This window comes from Drosophila gunungcola, assembly GCF_025200985.1.
Source record: "Drosophila gunungcola strain Sukarami chromosome 3L unlocalized genomic scaffold, Dgunungcola_SK_2 000002F, whole genome shotgun sequence".
Taxonomy (NCBI): Eukaryota; Metazoa; Arthropoda; class Insecta; order Diptera; family Drosophilidae; genus Drosophila; species Drosophila gunungcola.
The window spans coordinates 3,910,135-3,935,281 of record NW_026453178.1 but is presented as its reverse complement, the minus strand read 5'-3'; the positions used below and the strand labels follow the sequence as shown (position 1 = coordinate 3,935,281).

At 38.2% G+C, this 25,147-nt stretch overlaps 2 protein-coding genes and 3 long non-coding RNA genes across 5 annotated transcripts; 2 read left to right on the top strand and 3 right to left on the bottom strand.

Annotated features, from left to right (window-relative positions):
* Window positions 1–854: 854 nt before the first annotated feature.
* On the bottom strand, window positions 855–1,187 carry LOC128257733 (accessory gland-specific peptide 70A-like). The gene is made up of 2 exons (XM_052988903.1): window positions 1,032–1,187; window positions 855–975 (listed from the first exon to the last, which is right to left on the bottom strand). Exons 1-2 carry the CDS (start codon window positions 1,156–1,158, stop codon window positions 923–925), a joined length of 180 nt encoding a protein of 59 aa, XP_052844863.1. The 5' UTR covers window positions 1,159–1,187; the 3' UTR covers window positions 855–922.
* A 1,023-nt stretch (window positions 1,188–2,210) lies between these two features.
* LOC128257734 (accessory gland-specific peptide 70A-like) lies at window positions 2,211–2,751 on the bottom strand. The gene is made up of 2 exons (XM_052988904.1): window positions 2,397–2,751; window positions 2,211–2,341 (listed from the first exon to the last, which is right to left on the bottom strand). Exons 1-2 carry the CDS (start codon window positions 2,521–2,523, stop codon window positions 2,289–2,291), a joined length of 180 nt encoding a protein of 59 aa, XP_052844864.1. The 5' UTR covers window positions 2,524–2,751; the 3' UTR covers window positions 2,211–2,288.
* A 179-nt stretch (window positions 2,752–2,930) lies between these two features.
* LOC128257736 (uncharacterized) lies at window positions 2,931–4,113 on the top strand. The gene is made up of 2 exons (XR_008267896.1): window positions 2,931–3,631; window positions 3,688–4,113. It is a non-coding gene; the product is annotated as an uncharacterized LOC128257736 (long non-coding RNA).
* Window positions 4,114–5,083: 970 nt separating this feature from the next.
* Window positions 5,084–5,837, bottom strand: LOC128257737 (uncharacterized). Its single transcript, XR_008267897.1, has 3 exons — window positions 5,431–5,837; window positions 5,329–5,352; window positions 5,084–5,255 (listed from the first exon to the last, which is right to left on the bottom strand). It is a non-coding gene; the product is annotated as an uncharacterized LOC128257737 (long non-coding RNA).
* Window positions 5,838–12,910: 7,073 nt separating this feature from the next.
* LOC128257735 (uncharacterized) lies at window positions 12,911–13,492 on the top strand. Its single transcript, XR_008267895.1, has 2 exons — window positions 12,911–13,166; window positions 13,222–13,492. It is a non-coding gene; the product is annotated as an uncharacterized LOC128257735 (long non-coding RNA).
* The last annotated feature ends 11,655 nt before the right edge of the window (window positions 13,493–25,147 follow it).

The window sequence follows — 25,147 nt, the reverse complement described above, 5'->3', positions numbered from 1 at the left end:
ATATTTTCTTAAATTATTGCGAAAACACCATTACAACAATTAAATGGGTAATCTGGGGCACAACTTGAAATATTTTGGTAACAGAAACTACCTGTATTTATACCAACAATTTTAAAAAGCTATATGGAACAACAGAAATTTCGACTGCATAAGTTATTATTTTCAATCTTATATCAAAAACTCAGTTTAAAGCCCTAATTAGGTGTTTTTTACCAGTTTATATTAAAAAATTAGAAAAGTTGAGATCTTGCAGACAGAGGTATTTTACATTCGTAAATTAATTTAAGAAAATCTATCAGATCATTTTACTTCAACCTGTATCTCCATTACCTTAAATATTCTTTTCTTTCAAAAAATTTATGAAAATTATTTTAGCACCTTCCGCCCCAAGCAGGTCCCAGTTGAAGACGGCACCACTTATCGCCTAAAATAATAATACGTGATATTTCAGCATTCGATTCTACACTGGTTTTTTTGGAGATGATTCCCATGGCCATTCCCATGACATGACCAATCCAACACATTTCTGCACATATATTCAAATCAATTCGCTTTAAAAAGGTTTCAAACCGAGTCAAAAATAGCTTAGAGACTTAACTAGGCTTTTAATTAGATTATGGCCACTGTCACACTTTAGTTTTACATTCTATATACATATATTGAAAAGGGTTTCTCACAACTCGCAAATTTCTTATCGAGCCTTGATACCCTCTTATTGAAATTATTTTAAAGACATTTTATTGAAAAGTTGAGATCTTGCAGACAGAGGTATGTATATTACATGCCAACCTTTAGTTACCGAAAATTTTACGCAGTCTGCTATCCCAATTAATTTAAGAGAATCTATCAGATCATTTTACTTCAACCTGCATCTCCATTACCTTCAATATTCTTTTATTTCAAAAAAATTATGAAAATTATTTTAGCACCTTCCGCCCCAAGCAGGTCCCAGTTGAAGACGGCACCACTTATCGCCTATAATATGAATACGTGATATTTCAGGATTCGATTCTACACTAAGGAAAACTTACGAGGATTCGGCGATGGAATTGGAAACACAACGGGTGGTTTTTTTGGAGATGGCTCCCATGGCCAATTCCATGACATGGCCAATCCAACTAAGGAAACAAGAACCAAAAGTAACGCCAAAGACTTCATTTCTGCACATATCTTCAAGTCAACTCGCTTTTTAAAGGCTTCAAACCGAATCAAAAATAGCTTAGAGACTTAACTAGGCTTATAATAAGATTATAAATGTTATGGCTACTGTCACACATTTGTTTTGTATAATATATATATTTAATAGGGTCCTACCCAACTCGCGAATATCTTTTCGAGCCTTGATACCCTCTTATTGAAATAATTAGTAAAGACATATTTTTTTTTAACCTGATGCTATTGTGAAAACTTTTTGTTTTACTTCTTAATAGTTATCCATATAATGTTCAAATGATTTCAAAATTATTCTTTAGAAGAATTAGTTAAATGTAATAAAATGAAATAACATGTTTTTAATTTGCCAATGACAATGGCAAATTTCCATTCAAAGCGGAAACTTTACCGCCTTATACAACTCTGAGGTCTTGGTTAAGCTTTTGTTAATTGTCTTTATATAAGATGTTTTCAGTGTAGTGTCCCGTTAGTGTCTTTGTTTCTCAATTGCAAATCGATATGGAATCGTGAATAATTAATTCTGGTATTAGTTCTGTTTTTGTCGAAAACTCCCTGCACCACTGAATCAATATATAATATCAAAATAGTATACGTTTGGGCGAAAGTGGAAAATAAAAGTCTAGATCTGAAAGTAGGCAGCACAAATTGTGTACATGAATGTATCTTAAATTTCTCGTTCGTGTAAGTAAATAAAATGTATGTGAACACTTTTACAGATTTTTGATATATTTTCTTAAATTATTGCGAAAACACCATTACAACAAGTAAATGGGTAATCTGGGGCACAACTTGAAATATTTTGGTAACAGAAACTACTGTATTTATACCAACAATTTTAAAAAGCTATATGGAACAACAGAAATTTCGACTGCATAAGTTATTACTCAGTTTAAGGCCCTAATTAAGTGTTTTTTACCTGTTTATTTTAAAAAATTAGAAAAGTTGAGAATTTGCAGACAGAGGTATATTACATGCCAACCTTTAGTTACCGAAAAGTTAACGCAGTCTGCTTTCCCAAATTAATTTAAGAAAATCTATCAGATCATTTTACTTCAACCTGCATCTCCATTACCTTAAATATATTTTTATTTCAAAAAAAAATTATGAAAATTATTTTAGCACCTTCCGCCCCAAGCAGGTCCCAGTTGAAGACGGCACCACTTATCGCCTAAAATAATAATACGTGATATTTCAGCATTCGATTCTACACTGGGGAAACTTACGAGGATTCGGCGATGGAATTGGAAACACAATGGGTGGTTTTTTTGGAGATGACTCCCATGGCCATTCCCATGACATGACCAACCCAACTAAGGAAACAAGAACCAAAAATAACGCCAATGACTTCATTTCTGCACATATATTCAAATCAATTCGCTTTAAAAAGGTTTCAAACCGAATCAAAAATAGCTTAGAGACTCAACTAGGCTTTTAATTAGATTATAAATGCTATGGCCACTGACACACTTTAGTTTTACATACTATATATATTAAAAAGGGTTCTACACAACTCGCAAATTTCTTATCGAGCCTTGATACCCTCTTATTGAAATTATTTTAAAGACATTTTTTTTCAACCGATGCTATTGTGAAAACTTGTTGCTTTACTTCTTAATAGTTATCCATATAATGTTCAAATGTTTTCAAAATTATTCTTTAGAAAAATGAGTTAAATGTAATAAAATGAAATTACATGTTTTTAATTTGACAATGACAATGGAAAATTTCCACTTAAAACGGCATGACCAATAGTATAACCATGTTTTAGTTAACATTACCTATTTCCAACTTTACCATTTTATATAACTCTGAGGTCTTGAACTACCGATGGGTTTCGGATTAGCATCTAATATGTCAAGGTCTCTCAAATAATTCGTTACAGACACGTAATCAAAAATGTTGGTAGAGCTCTATACCATTCAGCGTGCCGTGCCAGTTCTAACCCAGAGCTAGGAGGCCCAGAAAATCACAAACCGATGACCACAATATGTCTTCATTGCTCGGGAACTGGCATTAACATGCAGGGGTACACAGTAATCATCGCGCCCCAGGCCATGGAAATCATTGACTTTTAGATGCAAATCGACGGTCCGGTAACCGCAGTTGTAAGAGTGAAAGGCCGGCGAAGAACTTGCAGCTGGTTCTGCTCTGCTCTGGACATTGAATTGCTAACCTGATTCAATGAGCCTCCTTGGCCATCCTACTCTTTTTTGTAGCTACATGTAAGCCTTTCTTTTTGCCACATTTGGCCAACCAAAAGGCATAAACTTGATTGACTAGCAGCCAACCATTTTCTTGCATGGAAATACTTTCTTAGATCTCAGTCTTTGCCCGAAATTGTTTTATTACAAATTGGAAATTTGTATCAAAATCTCACAAGGAGCGCTTGTTAGCATAGGCCATATCTCGACAGATTTTCCAACGCATTTATAGCATCACCTTAATCTTTAGAAGGATGGTAAGCAACTATAATAAGTTTAAGAAAAATGTGACCAAATCTAAAGTTCGTTTCAGATAAATATTGAAAATTTAATCACTTTCCCCAGTATAGTGTGCTGCAAAACACACCTACTTAAATCGTTATCATTTCAAAAGCCAATTAATCCAAAATAAATTTGCCATTAACATGTATGTTTTTTTCCGAAAATAAAGTATAATTACCCACAACCAAGTGTTGTTCTGCACTTATTGGTTGCTTAAGATGTTTATTTAATTTTAATGTTTTATATTTAGTTTATTTATTTTTAAAAGGTTGGATCGCGTTTGAAAACATATTATATTCAATTATGTCTATTGTCTGTTTACAAACTGATTGCAAAAGGTTTGAAAGTAATACAGCGCCAGACAGTTTATAGTGTTTTAGTTTTAAAATGTTTGTTGTTCCTTTTAAACATCTTTGCTGGCATTTGAATAATAATATTGTTACAAACTGTATCATAATTAATTTTTCGCGTATTAAAGGGAAATTGCATAGGACATGGTGACTTATCCTAAACATTATCACAGCTATAAATAGAAGATAAGCTCAGAAAAGGGCGCAAACAATGAATCCAAAGGTACTGCTGCTAGTAGTTTTCCTTTGCCTGGTGGCAACGGTCCCAGCGCAAAAAGGGAGAAAGAAGGGTATTGAGGTCTGGATAAGGCCGAAACCCGTTCCCGACCTCGCACCACCGCCGTAAGATCAAAGATCAACGCCTATGTATTCTGGTCACCGTAAGTTTTTCCCAGTCGAGAATTCAATGCTAGCGCTTTAAAAAAAGTTTTTTCCCAGGTCCTCCTGATCAAGGTCTCATTGGGGCGATATGTGCTGAAATAGTGTTTGCAGTAAATAAACGCATACTTATTGAGAAACAATATTTTAAATTGTTTTATTTTATATTTAGTTTAAAATTGTCAAACGATTTTCATAATACGAATGGTAGAACATTAAGGTAGTCCCAAATGGACTTGGTTCTACTTGGTTAAAATTTTAAAATTGTCTTTCTCCGATTCTGAGCTAACCTTTTCAAGACCCTTTGCTGGCACCTGAATAATAATATATCAACCAAATTCGATTTTATTTCAAGTTCGGGATTAGTCACAATATGTATTATATTAGATATTTTGACTTATCCAAAACTTGCATTAAGTTATAAATTTTATATACTTATCAACAGGCGATTTAAAAATATATCACAGCTCTAAAACAAAGTCAGGTACCTGAGCGATAATAAGATACAACAATAAAGAATCAGGTACTTCTGCAAGTGGTTATCCTTAGCGTGGTCGGAGTATGATGAATCTAGACCGAAGATTGAGATTTGGCTACAAATTTGGACAAGCCACCAAAAGGATCGACTATAAACGTCACCACAACCTGGTACCCGAAGATTGTACCTAATGTAGGCGTCTATTTATAGATATTCTCAGGGTTTTATTTGGAAAGTAGTTGCTGAAATAGTGTGTCGATTTTCGTACAACAAATAACCAACGTTATTCAAAAATTATTGGCCCATCCATTTATATTTATATTCGGCTACTTTCATTTAGTTGAACTAATTGACCTCGGAAGCCAAGTCCACTATAAAAACTTATTTAACCGTCTAAATAAGGAAATAAGTTTAAAAATATGTAAGATAAAGTGAATATAAAAATTTAATAAGTTTAGATATTTACCCAAGCTTTGATTGCTTAACATAACTTTTTTTTATTATCGGAATGCAACAAAGATTTATTTTTTACCGAATTTTCAACAAAAGAGAACGAAATTATATCTACCGTTGTGCTTTTTTAATAAAAAAGAAAAGGTATGCAAATCATTTTCCAGCAGAGTAACTGAGAGTTGAAGGTCTGGGCCTGTATTTCTCTTCGGTTTAAGATAATAAACGGTATTTACTTTAATGAGTTAGGGGAACTTTACTGCACGGCCTAATATTACAATGTTATGCAAGGCATATCTAATGTATTATCCACATGACGTAATCCAATGTATCACAGCTATAAAAAGATGTTTAGCCTGCGTCCATATCAACACAAAAATGAAGCTACAGGTGTTGCTATTGCTCCTATCAATCCTCCTTTGCCTGGTGGGAATGGTGCCGGCCCAGAGAAGAAAAAAACGAGAGATTGAAGTTTGGGTGCGACCATCACAGGGAAGGCCGGACCCTCAACCACAATGTCGTCCCAACGATCCAAACTGCTACTAATAAGGCTAATGCACTTGATGAGCTCATCATTGTTCTAAAATAAATTTAAATGCGTTGCCTTATTTCATTTGTGTACCCCTAATTTAATAAGTTTTAATAGCACAAAATAAGTAGTCTGGCTTTAAATGTGGTCAGTATTTTTCATCGAACGAAACTGTTATAAAGCCTTTTTCTTTATTAATTAATTTCTTAATAAATTCAGAGCCATGTCAGCTTAGAGTCTGAAAAAGTTTTAAACTAATGATAGTAATATAAAAGGTACGTAAAATTTTTTGGAAGCCCTTAATTCCCTTTTTTTGTTGGCAATAACCTCTTGATATTATAAAAAACCATTTAGAAATGTTTGTACGATTTTCGACGGTTAAGCCAACGTAAAGAAAATTGATTTGACTAATGCTTTTTATCGATTAAAACATAATATTGTCATTTTTTGAGCTTACTGTTTATATGATTAAATTGCACTAGGTTTAATTTAAGCCAGCATTCAATTCTTCATCCAAAGGATCTGTTCTAAACATGCATAGTATTTTGGATTGTCTGAGATATACACTTTTTTCACCCTTTTCTTCCCAAAATTTAGCATGCAGCAGAGCCGCAAAACTTTTCGTTCTCGCAAAAGTTGTCGGTGCAGTCGAAGAATAAGTTGCCGCCACGCCCAGTTATACTCTCATTATCTTGGCATGTAATTCCCAGTCCCTGCCCTTCCGTCCTGCGAGTATCCATCCCCACATGTGTGTCAGTTTTGGCGCTCGCGGACAATGGCAGAAGTTTCTGTTTCGGCTCGATAAAGTATCTGTTAGATACAATTTACAATATTTTCCGCTCCGCTTCGTCCCGCTCGCCAAGTGAAAGTTTTGGCAGCAAAGTATGGCTTTAATGATAATGACTTTAGCTACGACAAAAAGTAGCGCAAAGTTTAGAATACGCCAACGCAACGCTTTTGGGGTTTTTGTCGAGAACTCCAAGGGGTTTGAAGAAGTTTTCCCCCACATCTACACACACGCGAAATGGAAACAGTTCGGTGGGATTTCGCCCGGGTGCGTGGTGTTAACTTTTCCTACGTGTTGGCCCTATGAAACTGATAAGAAAAGACAGCAGCAGGAGCCGCTAAGTGGGACAAGGCCAGGCAATCTATAAGGGAATTTGAATGGGATGTAATTCGATATATCAATGATGCTGCTACCAAACCTGGAACTAGACTACCTTTTGGGACTGCAGATCGTGTCGCAGCATTGCCAGCGATTTAGTTTTATCACAATCGCGGCAACAACTTCGGACAATGTCAGCGATTTATTGCATCAGCTCCAACTAACAACACTTGGTTACGTTGTAATCGGCCAGCGCTGTAGATACAGATACCCGGCCAACAACAACAAACAAGCATCCTCAGCAGCCCGTAGCTACCAAAAACCCAATTGCCCGTTCCCGTTCCCGTTCCCATTTCCGCTCCCTGTATCTGATCAACGCGGCTAATCTGCACTGCGAAAAAAATCAATTTGTCAGACTTTGACTCACAATTGTCGTGTGGCTTCCGGCTTTTACAAAAACAAATCCTCGTGTTACTACCTTTGAACTTTAAAAATATAATTTACCATTACGCCAGCCTAGAACATTATTTATCAAAATTAATACTTAAAAAAAAATATATATATATATATATTAACAATATTTTTTTATAAGTCTTACAATAAACAATTGATTTTCTGTCAAATAATATTTATATTTAGCATAATGTGTAATGAAATATGAAAATCACATTCTAGTTTCTTGACATTTAGACATTTTTTTAGACTTTGTTAAGTTTTTAAGATTCTGATATGTGCAAAAAAAAAATTTTTCAAATTATTAAACAAATATTTTTTCAAATTTTTAAATGAATGAAATGAAGTTAAGCCAGAGAAGCGGCATTGTAATGTTACTTGTGCTATGAAAATCTCGCGTTAATTCGATTTTGCTTTGTGTTCTCCTGAGTGTAACTGCAGTTGCTGTTGGGCTGTTGCTGTTGTCAACTTCTTTGTTGTCGTCGTCGTCGTCGTCATCTCCTCCTCATCAACATCAGTGGACCGCGGCAAAAGTCTTCTCCCAGCAACGGCCCAAGTTTCGACTGCAGTCCCAGGCTGTTAAGAGTTCAACTCGTGATGTTTAAGTGGTTTAAGCCAAGGTAACGATTTCCTCATTGGTCTACAATTCTCCAGTTCAGCCCGCTATTGCTGTTGTTGCCGGCGACATTCTGTCATGCCACGATCACGAACCATTCGTAACACATTTGTTGCAATTTTCCTCGCTATTTGTTAAGGTTCAGATGAGGTTGCAACCAAAGGGACTCTCGTCTGGGGGCTTTGATGTTGTAAAATATGTACTAAACGGCAGGATAAAACGATTGATTGCGACTTGCTGCGAGGTGTCTGCAAAGTTACATCAGCAGTTGAACTGATTTATTGTGGGGGGAGTTTGTTAGAATAATATTTAGTAGTTTTTAGCGTTAAGAAAAAGTATAATATAATATAAAAGTTCTTAAATACTAAATATTATCTAATATTAATTAATTGGGAAATAAATAAATTTCATTCCCAAAAGCTGAATCTAAATAATCATTCCACACTCTACATAAACTTAATAGATTTAATCCTGGTGTACAATTGTAAAATCAGCATCGAAAGGTGTTAATGGCCGTCTGCTAAAGCGGTTGTCCAAATTGCACTCGCATTAAATTCTCTTCCGTTAGAGGAGCATTGACTTCCGGTTGCGAGGGGGTGCCATTCCAAAGGGGGGAGGAAAAGCGGGGAAAACAGGTGTAAACTGTAACGCCGCCAATGGGCGACACATTTGGCAGCTATTCAAGTGTGATAACAACAGTGTGCCAAGCCCGATAGAAAGGGACACGGCGAAGGAAAACAATGGGAGTGAGCGGAATGGGGATGGTGAGGGGGATGAGTAAGAGTAAATCAAATTGAATAATTGTTACATGACGGAGCGAGGGAGATGGGCTGCAGATGGGAAGAAAGAGACAGCTGGCAGGGACATATGATCGAGGCAACAGGGGCAGCAAAAACAAACGCAGGCTAACAAGCCTAGGCAACAATAACAATAACACTGAAAGGACATCAGCATCCTCCATCCCTTTAGCCCATAAAATAGCCCGCTGTACGGGAAAAAAAGGGGTTTTAATGGATTAAATCATTTACTAAGAGTGATAAAGTTTTCTATTTATACCAAAAATAAACAAATTATATATTTAATGTTATATTATATAAAATAATTAAATTAATATTTCAAACAAAAATGTACTATTTTAATTTTTTCCCAAAAAGGACACATTTTTTCTGAGTGCTTCATTCCATTCCGCTGCGATGAGAAGCGCTGCGATGCGACTTCAATTCAATCAATTGAACGTGCCACGAATGGTTAGCAATAACAAAATACACTCTAGTGGGTTGAGCGGGTGGTAAAAGACGGGCGGGGGGCGCGAACAAGGACCAAGGACCAAGGACCAGGATAACAACGACCAGGGAGAGCAGACCAACTGGCGTGTGAAATTGACAATGCAGCTGCAAAAGAGAGGACACAAAAGGCGGCGAGGTAGTTGGGTCCACGTAACACCGTGCAAATATTTCATAGCCTGTGCAATAAATAGGAAAAATAATATTATTTATAGGATACTAAACTAATTTTAACAATAAGATAATTTAAGCACCCCACCTGCAAGTTTATTCATAGAATTTTAAAGAGAGATATATATTGAAACATTGATTAATGACTTATTTATAATAAATCAATTATATAAGTCTTGTTTATTCTTATACAACTTTTAAAAACTCTTAAGTATGGCGTTATAGTTTAAAATTGGACTCAAAAATATTGTAAGTTTCTGCAATTGATCAAGATGAACTTTCAGAAAACGATTTTTGCAGTGGAGTAAAAATATTTTTGCACGCGACAAACGGCCAATGTGCGGGATTAAGAGCCAGGCCCACCTGACATCCACATCCACTTCCACATCCACCGACGAATACCGTGGTCCGGTTTTACCTCATGAAAGTGTCCTGTCCGCCGTCCCGTGTCAACGTGTCTCATTGATTGACTAGGTCACACACACCTGAACACATCAGCAGGCGACATTTTTGCATAACCCTGAGCTGCGAAAATCAAGCAAATAAAACTTATTTAGGTTGCAGGGGCGGACAGACCAGTGATTCTCAATATTTGCAGCGGGCTTACCTGGCACATTCTGCCCATCTGCCATAACAGGTGTTGATATGTTTATATACTGTCAAAGGGGCGGCATGGGAATGGTGGGAGGGGGGGGGGGGAAGGGGGGAATGGGCCATGAATGCTTTCGATGTGCGTGCAATTTGCACAAATTGCAGACAGACCGCATCGAGGATGCGAGACAAGTTTGTGGTGGGATTTGCCTGGTTATCAATTAAACAATTAGCGGACCATTATTTGAATAGGCTCAGAGAGGAGTGTTACTACTCGGCCATCAGAATCGCAGCTCCCACTCGTTCGCTTGTCAAATAAACACGTCTCAGCCATCGCGATTGCATTTCCCCGACTGTCATTTACCGTTGGCTCTCGGGTGGAAAATCTCTGGAGTGCCTGATTGCCACGCCCACAGGCTGCAATCAAGCGTTCGCCTCGAAGTAACTAAAAGATGCATGTAATTTTTGATAGAGATGGGCAGCATCGTACATAGATACTTTCGTTGATAATTCTTAGTTGCATAGATGAAATATAATTTCAGTAGTTATTTAAAAAACTGAATCAATAGCATTATTTTAATTACAAGCTATCCGTTTTAAATATATTTTTAATGAGTTTTATATATTTTTAAATTGTGCTTCTTGTACCAAACGGGCTCTTACCCACTGACCTTTTTTCTACAGTTTGTATCTTATGCAAGGGAAAATAATACCTTCCCATCACTGAGCTGAAGTGCACACATGCCAGACCAAATTACAAGGCATCCCAGCGGAGGACCAAAGACGAGGCGCGGTTTTTTAAATTAAAAACTAAAATCGATTGACATTCAATTTGAGCAGGCAGCTCCCCGACTAAAGTCGGGTCTCTCCCTTCTCGACGTCGTATCTCAAGTCAACATTTGTCGCTATAAATTTGCCAGTGCCCAAGTTTCGCACATTTCCTTGACTCTGCCACGGATGTTGGATGCTGAGAAGCTGGGATGTTGGATGTTGGGCTGCTGGGATGTTGAATACGGAGATGCGATGCGATGCGTGTGCGTGCGTAAGATACTCGGAGACAGATGGGAGCTGTGAGATGGAAACTGGGAGTGCTTCTGCCTTGGCTGCTGTTTCCTTCCTAGCAACAACCTTGGCAGCTGATACAGCTGAAGAAGCCAGCCAGCCAGCCAGCCAGCCAGCCAGCCATCCAACCAGCGGCTACATTCAATACTCACTGACATGTGCGCCACCCGATGGTGATGCCCATGAAAAGGAAAGAGATCACGGTGACTGTCATAGCTGCATGCCAAAATAAACATGAAAATGTCTAAGCTAGATTTAGTAAGCTTAAAAATGATAATAAAATAAAAGATAATAAATAGATAGATATATAAATAATAAACCAGGACGGTATAGTGTACGGCTTTCTATGTAAATGTGGAATTTATGGATGGAATGGATGCTACATATTTTGTAACATTAAACTAAGTATCAGAAAATGCGAACATCACTTAATATCACAGAATATACATTTATAGGTGATTCCCATTTAATGAACACAATAAATTATTGCTTGAATCCAAATTAATGACCTTTTTCAGTGACTATCAACATACTGTTATTTTGCCAGACATCTCTCAAACTATATCCCTTGCTGGAGTTTCAACTCCGACTTCAACTTTGGCTCCAGTGTCGTATCCGTATATCTGTATCTGTATCTCAACATACACTCAACGTATCTGCTACCATGTGGCTTTCCGCGTTTGCGTGCAAATTTTGTGACACTTCACCCACGGGAGCGTTTTTTGCAACTTTGGCAGCTAAGCGCTGATCCGAGCTCGAAGCGCCCTTCTGCTTTCTGCACTGCTCCTTCGCTCTATTAATCCTGGCTGACGTTGACAAAATGAGACAGGTACACAGCCAAAAAAGGCATCTAAATTCAGGTTTTCTAAGGAGTAGTTTTTAGCTGGCATTGAATGCACATATCACATATTGGGGCTTTATATACTAAACTGGGGAAGTTTGTGATTGGATTTCTCCATACAAAGCCAAAAAATCTAACCATAATGTTTTCCTTAAAAATGAGATAAACATTGAGTATTTTTTCGAATTTTCCTAACCTAAAACCATTTTTTTAAAGACTTTAAACTTTAAAGTCTTAATTATCTGTATTTATAGAGGGGCACAGCTATTTAATTTTTTTCAGGAAATGGCTGATTAAATTTCCAGCACTGCTGCTAGTCAACCCTTCATTAAGTGCCACTCCCACCTCCCGTTTTTCAAAATGCGGAGGCGGCGGCACCGATGGCGTGTGCATAATTTCCCAACCGGAGAAGAAAGACTGAAGAGCTGATGCAACAAGTTGCAGCCGCTTTTAATTGATATTAATTTAATTGACACTCCAGTTGAGTTGTGAACTCGAGTGGCGTTTTGGGCTCGTTCTGGTTCCATTTACCCACGGCCCTCCTCCTTTTTTTTCCCTCAGACTAATCGCGTGGGCTTAGCCCGACTTGTCAGTTGGCAAAGTGGCGGCTTCAATGAGCTTGGTTGCAAACACAGTTCGCTGGCAAGGGAAAGAGGGTCCGGAGTGCATTTTATGAGTTTCCATTTAAGTTCAATTAGGTTTGCACATCGCTATTAGCATAATGAGCCAGTGTCGTGAAGGAATTGCAAGGGCCCATTAAGAATTCATGCAAAACTCTTAAAAAAGAAGACAGTAGAGTATACAAATCGTATATGAAGGCTAACCTACCACTCATTAAAATAGTATATATAATTGAAAATTATAGAGTTTCATTTTGTAAATTAATTATATTATGTATCTAAAAAAACCCTATTCAAAATAAAACTTATACTAGCTTCCCGCTTTACATGACTGTTAAAACGACGTTTGGCAAGGCATAGCATATCTAATTCATTTAGCCACCTGCGATCGAGAAATGTAAAGAGAAGAAGGTTCTGGATATCGATAGAACACAATTAAAAATGAACCCATTGGCGCAGCTTTTACTGGTCTGCCTTTCTCTAGTGGGAATGGTCCTGGCTCAACAACGACCACCCCAGATTCCGAGAGATCCGATGCCGAGAGATCCTTATAGAATTGACCGCAAAGATCTTCCACCTAATCGTAAGATTTCAAAATTAGAATACCCAGTGTCCTTCTAAACGCCAACTTTTTCTAGGTGCAAAATGGTGCCGACTTATTTTAAGTTCCCCTTTTGGTCAAAGTAATTGCTAATTAAGCTGTATGATATATAAATGTTTGATGACATGCTCCAAAGAAATCGATGAGGTCAATCCCTCTTTTACAAAAAAGATGTTCTGAAAGAAAATGTTAATTGTCTGACTACATACAAGTTTTCTTTGGTAACCAAATTATTTACAGGGCGCATTTCCTAGTTATTTAAAATAGATTGTAGCCCAGCTAGTAAGCCAATATATTTTTGCATTCAATCCGCTTCTAATCATAACGGTCCCTCGCACTGCCGCCTGCATTTGCTCCCCAGTTTGTATCGTGCCTCCATGCCATCATCATCATCATAATGATCATCATCATCCTGGTGCGCAGACGCTCTAATCGCTCATTAAACGGCCACAATTTGCCCGGTCGGCGTTGCATTTAAATTACTTTCCCATTGACTTGGCCAGGGGAACTGGCTGAAATTTGTTTATGAGGGCTAGCGCAGCGTAGACCTTTTAACTAAAACTAAAGCTCATAACTCTGGCCATCCGACAGCGACTGGGTCTGTCTAGTCCGTTGGACAATCGAGTCGCGTGAATTTCAGCAATCAGGCGAGGTCCGTGGAAGTCCCAAAGTCGCAGCCGAAAGCTGAAAACTGAAAACTGAAAACTCTTGCCTTTCCCCCAAAATACCCACCTCTGCCCCGCTTCGTTGTCGTCGCATTCATCAAAAAACGCTAAAGTCGTGCAGTTCGGTTTCCAAATCTATGCCCCACCCGCATCCTCAAGTTCTGCATTTCCCCCTAAGCCCGTTCCCTTATTGCAATTGGCATGCCATGCTTAAGTTTTTCCCGACTTTTTCTTTAGAATTTTCCATGCTCTTTTCGGGGGAGAGAGAGAAGCCGAGCTGACCGACGTGATATTATAAATTTAGCTTTGCCCCAGCTCGCTTCCTCTTCCTTGTCCACCCATGGGAAACGCTTTTCTGCCTTATTTTGACTTTCTCTAATCTTCCAGAATCACCAGAGTCCACAGTTTGAGTTATTTGCTTTAACTTGGATTAGCCGTTATTGTTATGCATAGTTAACTACAGTAATATTTGTTGGATATTCTAATGACTTTAAACATTGATCTAAGTAAACGAACAAGACTTCAATTCATTGCAGATATGTACTTTAAATGAAAACGCTTTATAATAATAGTAATATTTTGCTTATATATTCCTTTATTAATCATGTTATCTTTTTACGCTTCCACTTGGCTGCTGATTTAAATGTTCAACTCCAATCGATTGAAATGTACAAAAATATGTACATATCACAACAATCCTTGAATCATTTGGCTGCTGACTCACAATTTCGCCCCTTCACTCGGGCACTTCAAAAGGAATTTCAAATATTTATTAACGCCCTGCTCTCAAGCTGGCTCATAACTGTTGTAAATTACTTGGCCAGGTTGTAAATATTAATAACCAAAGGGTGAAGCGCCGGAATCCCCGAAATAGAGGGACTGCCGACTATTTCGAGCTGAGATGAGGAACCAATTAAGCGGATTTCAAGTGCTACGAAAATAACGCCGCACAATCAGAAGGTGACGAAGCGGCTGCCATGGAGGAAAACTCGTGGAAAACTCCAGGAAAATTCCACTCGTCTGTTACATAAGGCAGATGCTGAAGAGGGTGATAGTGCGGGATAATAGAATAGTGGAAATGGGGAGGACTGACATTGAAATGTTGCGCGTGCGGCAGTGCAAACAAATTTAAAAATAAAATAAGGAAAGTCGGAAAGGGAATGGTGAGGAAAGTTGCGTCTGTAGCATAAATTAAACTGCATTGCTGCATTAAGAGATCAAACATGAGAGAGGATGAGGGGGAAAGGCATTCTCAGCAGGAGGCTGCATCTGCTCCTCAAGCATTTAAAATGCTGTAAATTTTAATTAGACGAGATGTTCGTATTCCGAATTCGGAGGGCGCAAGCCAGGCATTGCACTACAGGCATCTGCCTTTGCTTAACATCTTAATAAGAATATCACGATAAATAATCAGTGTAAATTCAGCAATGAGATATGCATCTAGTACGATTTAAAGACAATCAATTTAATACGCTTACAAGAGTAAATAACATTTGTTTGCTGTACTATCCCCTAACTAAAATGATATTGTAAATCTGGCTCTGAAAACAAAATGTTTTTATAAAGGGCAGTAAAGATATAAACTAAATAACATTGGTAAGGATATTGTTTAAGTGGGTCGATTATTTTTGATAATATTTAATAAACTAGTAAAATCATTGCATAGCCGACCATTACTGTTTTAAACTTTATATAACTTCCTGGTATCAATTGCTGAAGATCCCAGAGCAATCGCAATTCCAACTCTCAGGTCTCCGTCAGAATTGGCCATAAATAATAATCATGACAATGTTTGGCCCCAGGCAATGTGAACTTTTCGCACAAAAGACCCGAGTCTGGAGCCGAAAGTTGAGATTCAGCTCGATTTGATGCCAGGCGATTCGAAATGAATCGCGACTCTCGAGGCCTCCTTTGTTTTTTGTTTGCCGCTTTCCGCAAACTGCAGGGAATTCTGTTGACATTGGCTGGTTGTCTAGGACGATAGACGATAGGGTTCTACCCAGTAAATGGTTATCTTTGTACTACATTTTATTTAGATTTAAAAAATTATATAATTTTTTTATAAAACTTCTTTTGTAATAAATATTCTTTAAAATCCTATGTGGTTCCACAAGAGTTTTGTTGTAAGTTAGTTATTTCTTAACCGTTAATTAATAAATTTTGTTTTGGAAAGTGTTGTCTCTATATGTTACCAAGAATTTTCAGTATTGTTAGTCCTTATAGCCATGTTAATGAACAATTTCCTTCCCATCACTGGACCTCCTCCAAGTTCTTGTCCCACCTTTAGGTGAGCTTATCAAAAATTGCATGGCATTGCAGCTGGCTGGGAATGCTAGGTAAGAACATTGTTCGACTGCGCTTCGGCGGCAATAAACGAAACAAAATGAAACTTACACTTTTCAGTGGTCCATCCCCAGTCCCCTCAGAGTTGTCGGCATAGCCACAATTCCTGACATTCGTTGGCTGAGATTAATGCGCCTTTGGTTGCAGCCGCCAAGTCGGCGAGTTCAGGTCAAGGGCCCGAGGTCTGAAGCGTCTGGGGCCGTAAAAAGTTCTGCCCTATACTCTAAACAAACCGGAGTTCAAGGGCTGCTAGGAAACCGCATGGATAGGTGTTTTAAAAAGTGCCAGGAAATCAAGGTACCCAACTTATTTATTATTTTGTAAACATACCTTCCTCACAGGGAAATTCAAATTTATTGTTAGCATAATTCTAAGTCAGGAACTTTAAATTTTTTTTAAATAAATTTTTGTAGACTAAGTTATGTATTAGGAAAACAATTAAAATTTTAAAAATGTATAGAAAATACTTTCAAAGAAAGAAATTAAAATTAATTTTCAAAAACGTATAGATTTTAATGAAAACTGATCACTTACTTACTGACGGATTATGAGGTTCAGGATTAAGGATTGTTGCATTACGTATATTTATTTTAACATCACCAAGCTTGAAGTACAGGGTATTGAAAATTCTTCATTGCCCCACCCAGCTCAGCTTTCTTGCTCTTTTTTTTTGGGCCTTATTGTCGACCTCAGCCACAGTTTAAGTTCCAGTCTCGGATTGCGCAACAAGAGCCCTCAGAAAAAAAGAATAGGACTGAAGAGGAGTGGAGCGGCAAAAGAACGAGGCAAGGAAGGAGCCACACAGCAAATTGTTAAAAATAATTTATATTAAAACGCAGCGCAAAAAGACATTGCAATGAAAATTGTGCAAACAATCAGAGTGCAGGGGAAAAAAAAGCGGAGAGATGCCAGGCAGATCCAGCAATTGCGATAAGGCAGAGCAGCCGGGAGGAGCTGGAGATCCGGGAGCAGGGCCCAGAGCTGCAAACAAATGTCCAAATGATATTTTGTCATAATAAATGGCACAACTATGATTATTTATGACTCGAAATGCGATCGCTTCCCTCCACGGCTCGACTCCACCAGCTCCGCTCAATTTAAGTCTCATAATCAGAGACGAGACGAGGAGCTCTGGTCATGATTTCGATTTCTTGCCCGGCCATGTAATTTATAGTGCCAAGAGTATTGAATACCGCTGTATTCTCTTTTGCTTTTTTTCAGATTGTTTTTTGGTTTTCCTGCCCCTTTTTGTGGCAATCAAAGCGAGACTTAGGCCACGAACTGACTGCGATAATGCCGTTTTTTCTCTGATTCCCCGATGTTGATTTGCGGGCTTCGGTTTTAGCTCTGCGGCTTCGATTTCCTCTGTTTATTGCTGGCCGAGAGAATTTCTGTTCTAGGTCTCAATTGTGGCTGATTGTTGTGAGGCATCATTAGAAGAACGTAAATCAAACAGTTTTTTTCGTTTTATGACTTTTTTTTCGCTGAGAGTTGAACCATTTATGGTTAGTAATGGAGGCAACAAATGTAAGACAGTTTCAGAGGGAGATTAAGCCAGGAATGTGGCGGGCTAAATGGCTTTATGGGCTGGCTCTTAAATACAATACAATAAATGCAGTGATCATCGGATATATATGTTTTGTTTATCGTTTATGCTATCAAGTCGTGCATGTCTTGGATTTTATTATTTGTGCTCAGCCAATCTATGAAAGTGTGGTTCAACTTCTTTTACTATCCCTTAATATTCCTACCAAATAAAATATCTTTTGTTTTTCCCCTATTAAAAAGGTAAACAAACTTAAATATGTATTACATTCAAAAATAACAACATAAACAACTTAAATTTCTACGTAATATTCTTACATACATGAACAAAAAAAGGAGTTTTTTTCGGAAGGATCAAGGCGTCCAACTTGATGGTAAAGGATAAGATCTTAGCAGAAGACTTTGATTTACGGTACGAAATGTTAGGGAAACAAAATCGATGAAGATTTATTAATTACAAAAACCATTTGACCGTAAATTATTAGCAAGAAATATTGCCTTCTACTTCCTGGAAACCAAAAAGTGCGTTTTATTTACTTTCCCATTGCTTGACTTTAAAGGATTCTTGTGGCCATTTATTGCCATATATATTTCGGTATTTTCGTGGCACTGCCAACTGTCAATAAGTCTTTACACTGTCGGCACACATGACACCAGATCCCGGTTCCGTTGCCATCACTTAACCTCTTCCAGTGCCCGTCCACATCCTCTTTTTCCTCCGCTACTGCAGGTTTTTTTTTTGTGCTCTCGTTTTTTCAGCGTTTTCAAATTAAACTTAAACTTTTTTCATTTCCATTCAACACACATAGAAAAACTCCCGTCAAACCCCCCTCCGAACACAGCGATTTTGCTGCGCACATGCGTTTCAATTCCACTCTTCAATTTTTTTTTTGTATTTTGTAGCTGGTGGGTCTGATTCCTGGTATGCCGCGTGCTCAGCGTGTTGTTTGCTTATTTGAAGTTTCCGCAGGGAGCTGAGTTTTCGGTTCAGTCGAGTTGAGTTGAGTTGAGTTGGAGTTGAGCTGTACTATACTGTGCTGTACTATACTGTGCTGTACTGTGCAGGGCGTTTTGTGGGCCGGAGGGGCGGACGGAGCCAACGAGCGCGCAATATTAAATCGTCTGTATTGTTTACAATCAGAAAGCGTTTTATAGACTTTATATAGACGAACGAGTCAACAGAACGAGTCAAACGAAAACAGGGGAAACATATTGATTCAAGCTCCTATTCTCCAGAATTCTATGGACTCGACGGCCACCAGGGAGTCACAGTTGAGCAATTTCTGCTTCAGCAATTCCCTTGGCGAATTTCAGGTCGGCAAAAGTCACGTTTTAATCGACGTACATATCGCAGCAATCATTAATCAAAATTAAACAATAATTATTTGCCAGAAATCACAGTCACCAGGCGCGGGGCGCTGTTTTTTCAGGTGTTTCTTATGCTCAGACTTTGTGGGTGCGTCGAAGGCTACAAAAATTGACTTTGAGCGGTTTTAATTGAGCTTTAATTATGCCTAATTAAGCGTGGAAATACACATTTTTTCTCTTAGCTTTCTTAGTCGTTTTTGCTTGCCATTTTTGCATATCACTTTACTTCTTTTTCGGCAGCGTGTGAACACCATTAACTTTTTGAGGACTGTGGCAGTGAAGATTACCCATTTGGGGAAAGTAATTAAGAGGTTTGAGATGATAATTAGTCATTTTGGGTGGAGCAAAAAAATGTACATTCGAATTAAATTTGTTTTTCAATAATATAAATAGCAAACAATTTTTTTCAAAATCATTTTTTGTTATATGATGAAAGGCAGAGTATAGCTTATCATAGTGAATTTAATGTGTATTTCCTTAAATTAATCCAGATAAAGAAGATTGAGTATAAACTACTTTCCAATTCCCTTCTGCCTGAAGCAAATCATATTTTGTCCTTGAGTCGTCCGTTTTTCACCCTCATTTGAAGTTTTGAAACTGCGTTGAGTGCCCCATAACTGTAAGCCATATAGCACATATCAACTATGAGGACAAACAAGAACTCGGTTTTGTTTGGTAAACAGAAAGAAAACTGCCAACACCGACACAATCCGCCGGGACTGAAAGTGGAAAAGAGAGTGGGGCCAGCACAAAGTAATTGATTGTTTATGGTCATACAATTTATGTGTGGCACAACAGCGGGGAAAGAGAAAGGGTAGTGGAAAATATTGACCATTTGCTAAACGATAATTCAAAATGTTAAATCGACAATTTCAATTTGAGGCGAAATGGCGGAGAACCCGGGGGGATTGCGCCATTCGCTCTGAAACCTCACACATGACTCCCGGGTCGGGCTGTAAATATAAACATAAACTCTCCACTTAATAAAGGCGAGTGCCCTGCCACGCCCCCTGCCCCAAGTGCCGCCCCGTTAACCCCATCTGGCTCCGCTGGAATCAATCGAACGTGTAATAAAATGCAATTTTTGCAACATCGTCTCCTACTCGGCCGATAAAACGCCGCTGGTTGCCTCAGTTTTATTTTTTTATACTCCTCTAGCTACAAACGCATTTTATTTGACTCGCTATTGAACCCCGAGGGTAAGGGCATAGCCCCTGGGCACTTTGGGGTTCAATTGCTGTGTAACTGCTACTGCTGGTTCGCAGCCAAAGTCCAAAGCCCTCACCTTTAGCTGGGCAGTAAAAATTCAAACAGTTACAAGTTTATCGAGCCAACGAGAAAAACAAAATGAAATTATACTTCATACTGCTGGTCATTGTTGTTGCCTTTTATTTGTTGTTATTATTTACAAGCAATTTAAGCAATCTGTTTGCTCTTCGGGTTTTTCCTTCATCTCCATATTTTTCCATAGTTAACAGTCATGTAAACACAACATGAGTACTCTGATTTTTATTGTTATTAAAAAATATCGTATATAGAATAATATACGTTCTGCAAGGTCAATAAATAATATTTAATAAAAGACGAATATGTTTAAAAAAAAATTTTTATAAACATATGTCATTAAATTATAACAAAAGATATGAGAAATAACAAATATTTTAAGTGTTCATATTTTTTTAATACACTTTTTATCCTTACTCTACCAGTACTGACTTACATATATTAGGTAAGCTTAAACAATTTATTTAGTATTTTAATCTAATCGATAGTTGGCTGAAATGCACAATCTTTTTTACGCTTGAACACAGCTAAGATCCAGCTGAATTTGTTTTCAGACCCACTTAATCATTGCAAACAAGATGGGAATATAAATAATTGATTTTAATTTTATATCTTTCGTTCCCTCCGTTCTCCACATCACATCATAAAATTCGCAATAATATTTTGGTATATTACTCGCGTAGCCGTCCCGTACTCACAGGGTTTATACAATCGATTATTCACGGTCGATTTCATTAATTTTCATAAACAAATTTGTTCAAGTTCTCGACCAGCAAGGGGGGTTCTTTTGGCAATGTATTGAAAAGTAAATAATGCAATTTTCCACGCAAGATAGAGGACTCAAGGAGGGATCTTTTGTGCCTGACTTCCGAGTTGCTGCAGTTGAGCAATTATGTAATTTTTAATAGTCGCCATCGGGGGCCAGAGGCGGTACGCATTTTACGAACGTAGAGAGGGGTTGCTTGTAAAATTCAAAGCATAATTTATTATTGTCAGTCGGTAGAGGGCAACCCTCGACTATAAAATAATGGAAATCGTTTAGGGATTTGTCAAAAATGTAGTATTTGAGAAAATTCAAATAGATATAGTCTATATATACCCAAGGTTTAAAGAGTAAGTATTACAGTTTAGGCAGATCAGACAAATAAGGAAGAATAATTTTTAATAATCGAATATTAAAAACGATGTAATGTTTGTATTTTGATCAAATTAATTTTTTTTTTAAATTAATTTAATAATTTGATAATGTTAAAGTGTACAAAAAAATGACAGCTGAAAAGTGTATTAAGATGGGAGGGTCGGTGTAAGATTATTTTTGGTGTGACGCGTGACACGTGCTGCGCTTCACGGATTTTGCTGCGGACTCACGTCCATAGACTAACCCACTCCAGGACCTTTTCCGGGCACATTCCACCCCCTGCCCACCCCAACGTGTTAATTGTGGCAACTGCTCTGCTGTGACTTCTATCCATTCAACTTGGCCACTTGTACGTGGGGTGAGCGGAAAAATGGCAAAGAAAACACGGAAATAAAATATGACTGGCCAGAGCACATGGGACAGCGCACACATAAACTTCGGATAGCTGGGGGTTAAGCATTTTCGGAAAAGCGTTTAGTGCTCGATGCGCCATAAACTTTTTTCATACACTTATACATATTTTTATAGAAACGTATTCTTATTTCCAACTATAGAATTTAAAAGTCGATGGATCAGACGGAATAATGACATTATATACAAATGGCTGCGAACAATACTTTCATTTTTTTGGGCATTAACAAAAAAATAGTAAAGATTTTTTTAAATCTGGCAAATAAATCTTTAAATGATAATCAATTGAAAATCCTATAGTTTAAAGAGCGTTTTTAATAAAAAAAAAAAACAGTTTTTAGAAGATATTCGATGTTTTTAAATTAGTAAAAAGGAAATCACCCACACCTTCTAATCGTTTTAGTGTGATATCGAAATTGTTCCTTTAACGCATTAATTAGCGTTGCTGTTTCTGGGGATAAACCGCCCGCTTGAAGGACACTCGTCGGCACCTCCCCTAACGGATCCTCTTTACTGGTCAGTAGCAGTGACCCTCGGTCATTGCCCCATATTTGTGATAAAAAACAAAAATGTTCCAAATGAAAAACGAAAAACCGGAGACCATCAGCATCAGACTGAAACCGAAACCATTCCCGACCGGAGGCTGCTCCACTTGAGTTGCGCTTTTTCAACTTTGTTCGCGGACTCTTTTATGACGGTGATGAGGATGAACTGACCACCAGTCGGCTCACTGGCTAGTTGGGTTCGCACTACTTGAAATGAAACCGCAACTTAATAATTTTTGCTTCTGCGGCAATTAAAAATTTTTACCTTATTTGCTCCAGTTTGCCAGCGTTTTTATGTTTGTGCTTTTCGGCGGAGTGGAGCCAGGACTTGTTATCTGTTTCAGTTGTTGCCCCAGTGCAACATTTTGTGCATGGTCATTTACTTTTCGCCCCCAGCCGCTTCAGTCCGCCAAGTTGCGATGTTACTAATTAAAAACGCAAATGGGTTTATGATGTTGCACAAGTTGCGGTCGCCTTGGGGGCGGGGGTATTATTTTTTACTGCTGTCGCTGCGAAATTGTAACATGACAAAAAAGCTGAAAAGAAGTTATAAAGAAAAGCATAAAAAGAGCGTGGCATTAAAACAAATTTTTGCTCGGTTTTCTTTTTCTTTTTTTATTTCGGGACAAATACAAAACAAGTCCTGCTGGGCTCCCTGGGTTTTCCAGCTTTTCACCCTTGCGGTTGCTTGCGGCTGCTCCCTTTGTTGGGTTTTCCGGCCCAACACCCCCTCCTGTTTTCTTCATGCTCCTGGACCTTTTCCGACTATATCGCCATCCATCTCGGTGGTCTCCTTGCCGAGAATGGCAGACTCCTCCACGCTTTTCACGCTTTTCACATTGCTCTGGCATGTTTTCTGTTTTATTAGCGTGAAAATTTTTCAAAGGTGTCAGCACTTTTTACGTTCTTGTTTTTGTCGTTTTCGTTCTACGTTTGTTTTTCGCCTGTTTTAAGCATTTCCAAGAAGTGGGTGACTTTTCTTATTAAATATTTTGTGAAATTTATATTTGTCACAGCACAAATGAGATGTTAAGTGCCACAAAAGGAGGAAAATGTATTCCGGGAAATTTTTGAGGCAGAGTCGGCTTATTATAAATGATTTTAGTTTCTAATTTTGCAGCTTTAGATGTGTAATAAATTATTTTTGGTAACTCTTTGGTTAATCCCAAGCAAAAAGGGAATGCTGTTAGCCGTTAGTTTTCCATTAAATATTCCTCCATCGGCAATTCCCTTAATGGCCAGCAGCCCCAAGCCCCAAGGCCAAAACCAAACCCAAGCGAACCGAGCTGACCGGAAATCCCCAACAGCACGAGCCGCCCCCCGACCACGCCCCTGGCCTGCCATTGTGTAATATCCGTTGACTATTATTCTAATTCATGCTGAAAATTAAAAAGCTGCCTATGAGCCCCTGACCAGCCCCAACACCAATCCTGATCCCCTTGCCGACTTGTTTTTGTGCCAGTTCAGCGAAAATTTCATGCAAAATAAAACCCAAAAAAAAGGAAGAACCAAACCGAAAACGCCTTTTTGAATAGACGAAGGCATTATGTTGTTTTTGGGGGGCTTTTGCCATCCTTTCCCGTTTTTGTGTTCAAAATAAAGCGACCGCATCAACGAAATATGAAATAGCACAAAAATACTATTCAGTCTGTGTATGGAAATATGAAAAAATTAACATATAAATTAGCAAAGCAGACAAAATGTATAGGGGGCGAGGGTTCTAAAGGGAAAGACTCCTTTTGTTTTGAAAACAATTTTCGTGGCATAAATTTACGGCTGGCAATTAAAAATATTTTGTAATTCTTCTTAGCTGAAATCGGGGGAGTATAAAAATAGAGGGAAAAAAACTTTAATTAAATGTGAAACAATTTATAAAACAATAGAATTAAGGGGGATTCGTAATAGAACTCAAATTGTTTTTAATCTAATTTATGTAATGAAATAGTCCAGCGCTGCAAGCATAAGCTTTTTGTTGGAAATTAACCATACTTTATAATGATTATTAGCAGTTTTTGCCTTCTAAGTGTAAAGGGCAATTCATGAACTTTATCTATACCCATTGAACTCGATCTTCTTACACCTTAAATTTAAAGCGATAACCGCACATCCTTGGCAACTTCCTGGCTTCCCGTTGTCCTTAACTCTGTATCCACATATTTACGGCCGCAACAATGTGCGCCTTGTGAAACAATTTATAACTTTTGCGCTCTTGCCTAATAAGTTGGCATGTTGTGGCCAATAAGTTGCGGCAACAGCAGCGGACATGCAGCGGAACTCGTTTCGAAACTAAATTACAAGTACAGCAGCAACAACAGCCGCCGGCTGGTGGGTATAGATGCCCCACCCCTCCACCCACTTTCGCCCACTTTCAGCCCACTCCCCCTCCGTCCTTGCACACCGATGCACATCTTGCCAACAAGTTGGGCGTGTTGTTGCTGCCTTAACTACTGTTAATTCTTCTAATTGTGTGTACGTTGTTTGCGTGCGCTAATGTCGCATATGCACAAGCAGCAACAACATCAGCAACATCAGTTGAAGGCAGCCTGCAGGACGGTAGCAGGCAGGAGGAAGTAGGGGAGGACCGGAGGAGCATGCAAATGTGCAACTGCTTATGCCAGAGCGAACTCAGTTTCACCCTTTAAAACATCTGGCGATGGGTTCGTG